Genomic DNA, 3,918 nt, shown 5'->3' on the forward strand with positions numbered 1-3,918 from the left:
GGCAGGATAACCCCTCTCTCTCTCTCTGCCGGCGGTTACCTTCCACTCTCTAAGTATGCTAACAGGCAGGATAACCCCTCTCTCTCTATCATTTTCACGCGCTAAAAATTATAAACTCTTTTAGGCATTACTTTTCACGAAAAAAATGATAAACCATCACCGATTTGTTGTAGCCATTAATTTTCACGCAAAAAATGATAAACCATCACCGATATGTTGTAGCCATTAATTTTCACGAAAAAAATGATAAACCATCACCGATTTGTTGTAGCCACGAAAAAAATGATAAATCATCACCGATTTGTTGTATCCATTACTTTTCACGCAAAAAATGATAAACCATCACCGATTTCTTGTAGCCATTACTATTCACGGTAAAAATGATAAACGAACCAATCTATCTATCTCTCTATTTAAAGTTTGGAAGGGTTCACCATCTACTTATGTTAACTTTTGAGGTTTTTACCTGAAAACAAATGGGTATTATAAAGGGAAATAAAAGTTCAAGAAAATGTAAAAATGAAACAATCTACCTATCTTTGTATAGAAGATCGTCTGTATGATTTTTGAGGTCATTTAGAGAAGGTAGAAAAAATCCTTTTTGAGAAGGTCGAAAAAACCTAACTTGTTACAAAAGCTGGTTTTAGTGAGACCTAACCAAATTTGGCATAGGCATGGAGTTTTGGCTCCCGAGTGTATCTAGTCCTGATATCTGGACCGTTGTGCAGTGCTTCGAGATCGCTGTACCCAGGACAATACTCTGACGTGTAGTCGGCGTGAAAACATGGATACGGAAGTGGGCTATTGTACGTTCGTATCTGTGGCCCACGACACAGTTACTGGCGACTGACGACGAGTTTGCGGTAGAAGGACGGACGTGTGGTACGCGGACGACTTGGACCCGCGGAACAACTTGATGATAGGGTACCTGGACCATGGTACATGAAACCGCCTGGCGCATCCGTTGGGGATCTGGAGGATGAAATCGCCCCAGCCAACCCTAGAAGCACGGCAGTGGTTTCAGCGCGTTCTTGATTCCAGTGAGTTGACTGGCGGCTGGGTAAGAGGACGGCGGCGTGGGTGCAGTGTAGGCGACCGGGCGCGAGGTAGCGGCAATTCACCGGCGGCGGCTATGGACTTCGCCTGGAAACAATGAGCAGGTAAGTCTATGCGATTGTCCCCCCATTGGAAGCTTGTGGATGTCAAATTTGTCCGGATTATGACGGGAGAGTTGTCGACTTGAGACTGTGATTGCAGTGTGGCAATCTATAATGGCGCAACTACGGGATGCGCAAATGGTGGCGCTGTGGTGGAAGAGGGTGCGTGCAGCCATGTCCGGTCGGCATAGCCGGATCCATCCTGGTGGCCATCGTGCAAGCAGCAGCAGGTGCCAGCGACGGAGAAGGTGGCGGGCAGGCCGATTCAGCGGAGTGCAGCGTGAATATGGATGAAAAAAAGATGGACTGGACCAAGAGGTAATATTTTCTTCCCAGCAAAAATGCAGTAGTACATATTTGTGTTGTGGATGTGTGGAGAATTTCCCGCTAGAGTCTATGTATTAGTGGAATAAGAAGTCTAAAATTCTCGAATTAGTGTCCATAACAGTCTGATACGCTAGCCACAAAAAGGAATTTCAGTGCTGGCAAAAGTTAGTGAAATCCAGGATCAAGCACTATAGTTCACAAATTGCTTGTAAAAAATATGATGTACTCCTGTGAAGCAGTCGAATTGAAAAGGATCGCCCCCTGTGTATTTTCAGAAGTGGTTTTACTGATTGGCTGGACTGTCAGCCAGGTTGTAACCTTAGTAATTATGCATTCCTGAAAAAATAAATTTAAATTTTAAATTATTGTGTAAACTGTATGCAGAAATAATTTCAGTGAGAATTAGGATTAATTCAAAGAAAATTGGAGGCATGAGCTTGCAGTCCTGGATAGATGGTTGGAAAAAACATCGTACTTTTTGTTGTGGCCGCTGCAACCATGAAAATGTTGAAAGAATTAGAGAAGTCCAGAATTCTCTTGACTAACTAAAACTTGGTAGTTGCTGCGCAACCGTGCAGGGTGAGGGTGGGTCAAGCACCGCCAGAGAGGGCAATATGCCCTTTGAGGCTAGTGCCCTTGAGAAGTTAATCTGTGACTACGCAGAAAAGCTGGGGGATGATATCATAGATCCTTGCCTTGGGACAACTTTCAGTTCACTAAGTGAGGCTTATGACTTCTATAACCTCTACTCCTGGCAACATTGTTTCGGCATCAGATATGGGAAGAGCCGTCTGAATGCAGAGAAGACAAAGTGCATGCAGGAAATCGTGTGCGAATGCTCGGTAAGTGAAACCTCAAATGTGAAAACTGATTGTGACAAGCTCCTCCTTGCCATGAACTGAAATTTTGAATTGTTGTGTTGTTCTGTTTTTCCTGAAGGGCAAACCAAAGGATGAAAACACGAAGTTCTGCCGGTGCGAGTGCCCCCCGAAGCTCGGGCTTCGAAGGACATCTGACAGTCGGTGGTACATTATAGAGCACAGGTTGAAGCATAACCACACAATAATGGACAATTGTGGAAAAAAGGTATTCTGTAATGCACATAGACCTGTACACCGAGGACCTTGTCCGTCAGCTATGGGACAACAACATAAACATTGGGAAAGTGTGCAGAATAATCGTCGCCGCCTTCGGAAATGCAGGAAATGTGCTGTTCACAAAATGGTCACTTCTGAACATGTGTGGTTAGCTAAGTAAGTAGCAGACAGATGATGATGCCCAAAAAACAATTAAAGCATTCGATGACCTGGTGGCAAACGATCGAGACTTCATGTTTAGGATGCAGGCGGATGGTGAGAGGCTCAGAGCAGAATGAAGAATCTAATGTGGTCCATTGTTGCACCCAAGACAATTTTAACATGTTAGTACAGTGCTATGGGGTTTTGATTTCATTGGGATGATTCTTGTATGACTCACCTAAAATCATTCTATGACATGTAATTGCAGATCAGTGCCGGCCAATGGAATTGGCAATAGGGAATGTGATGCCTGCCACAACACATCGGTGTTTCAAGTGGTACGTGTCTGGGTCCTCTGTGCACAAAGAAGAACTAGATTAGTGCCACTCCTTGATGCTCTCATAACAATTTATTATGAGTCGTCATGAAAATTTGAAGCAAATCCTTGCGCGTTTGTAGGTGATGGAGTATGTTGGAGTCACAGAGATCCAGAGAAGCACATATTAAAGCGATGGACGAGGTATGCTAGGTATGTTCTGCCTGATCACTTGAGGCATGACTAGCGAGACCAAGTGAATGGCAAAGAGGTGACATATAGTACATTGTAGCCTATACATACTTGCAATGGAAGTTGTGAGGCTCAGGGATTCCAGCGCACAAACGAGAAATGTGTGTCACTATTTAAGGAAAATCTTGTGGCGTTGGCGCCTTACGGAAATGCTAGAGATTGACTGGAAGATAGAATTGCTGGTGCTGTGAGGAAGCGAGCAGAAGTTCTTGACGAATGATATGTAGATTGCAGTGGCAAAAGTGGCAACCCGTTGCAAGAGCACATGTATGAAACATGGGGCTACCTGACATCGAATGATTGCTTCTCATTAGCTTGCTTATTAGCCTACTGTTAGTGACAGAAAAAACTTAATTCTGACAATTTGTAAGGGCCGAGTGTGTTTTATGCAGAAATCGGTAATGCAGTTTTCGATTTGCTGTTGAGGACGCAACCTGTTGAACTGTGCAGTTTTGCATAGTTGCATTTGCTTTTGTGGTTGCTGAATGTGCGTTAAAAAATGCAGAGAATTTACTGTTGTGCGTTGGACAGGGGTAGCATGAGGTGTACGTTAGTTCAGTACGGTGGCGTTAGTCCAGTACGTGGCCTGCAGTCTGTACCGCTGATATGAACAGGAACGGATGGTACT

General features: G+C 44.1%; 1 protein-coding gene across 7 annotated transcripts; it reads left to right on the forward strand.

Annotated features, from left to right (window-relative positions):
- Nucleotides 1-946: 946 nt before the first annotated feature.
- LOC127292159 (uncharacterized) lies at nt 947-3,715 on the forward strand. Of its 7 annotated transcripts, none has more exons than XM_051321513.2 (8): nt 948-1,160; nt 1,245-1,475; nt 2,044-2,326; nt 2,424-2,570; nt 2,658-2,737; nt 2,823-2,904; nt 2,991-3,060; nt 3,182-3,715. In XM_051321513.2, exons 2-6 carry the CDS (start codon nt 1,288-1,290, stop codon nt 2,857-2,859), a joined length of 735 nt encoding a protein of 244 aa, XP_051177473.1. In that variant the 5' UTR covers nt 948-1,160; nt 1,245-1,287; the 3' UTR covers nt 2,860-2,904; nt 2,991-3,060; nt 3,182-3,715. The 7 variants fall into 7 exon arrangements, 6 of the variants coding, with proteins under 6 accessions (XP_071674644.1, XP_051177473.1, XP_071674643.1 ...); XM_071818542.1 differs by having other exon boundaries at nt 949-1,160; nt 2,687-2,737; XM_071818543.1 differs by having other exon boundaries at nt 947-1,160; nt 2,260-2,326; nt 2,424-2,737.
- The last annotated feature ends 203 nt before the right edge of the window (nt 3,716-3,918 follow it).

This window comes from Lolium perenne, chromosome 4, assembly GCF_019359855.2.
Source record: "Lolium perenne isolate Kyuss_39 chromosome 4, Kyuss_2.0, whole genome shotgun sequence".
In the NCBI taxonomy this organism is placed as follows: Eukaryota; Viridiplantae; Streptophyta; class Magnoliopsida; order Poales; family Poaceae; genus Lolium; species Lolium perenne.

What these genes read in the sequence shown, in the direction of transcription:
- LOC127292159 (XM_071818540.1), top strand. Translation starts at nt 1,288, where the DNA reads ATGCGCAAATGGTGGCGCTGTGGTGGAAGAGGGTGCGTGCAGCCATGT. An exon ending in AAATCGTGTGCGAATGCTCG is followed by an intron (nt 2,327 to 2,423) that starts GTAAGTGAAACC and finishes TTTTTCCTGAAG; the next exon opens with GGCAAACCAAAGGATGAAAA. An exon ending in GAACATGTGTGGTTAGCTAA is followed by an intron (nt 2,738 to 2,822) that starts GTAAGTAGCAGA and finishes CTTCATGTTTAG; the next exon opens with GATGCAGGCGGATGGTGAGA.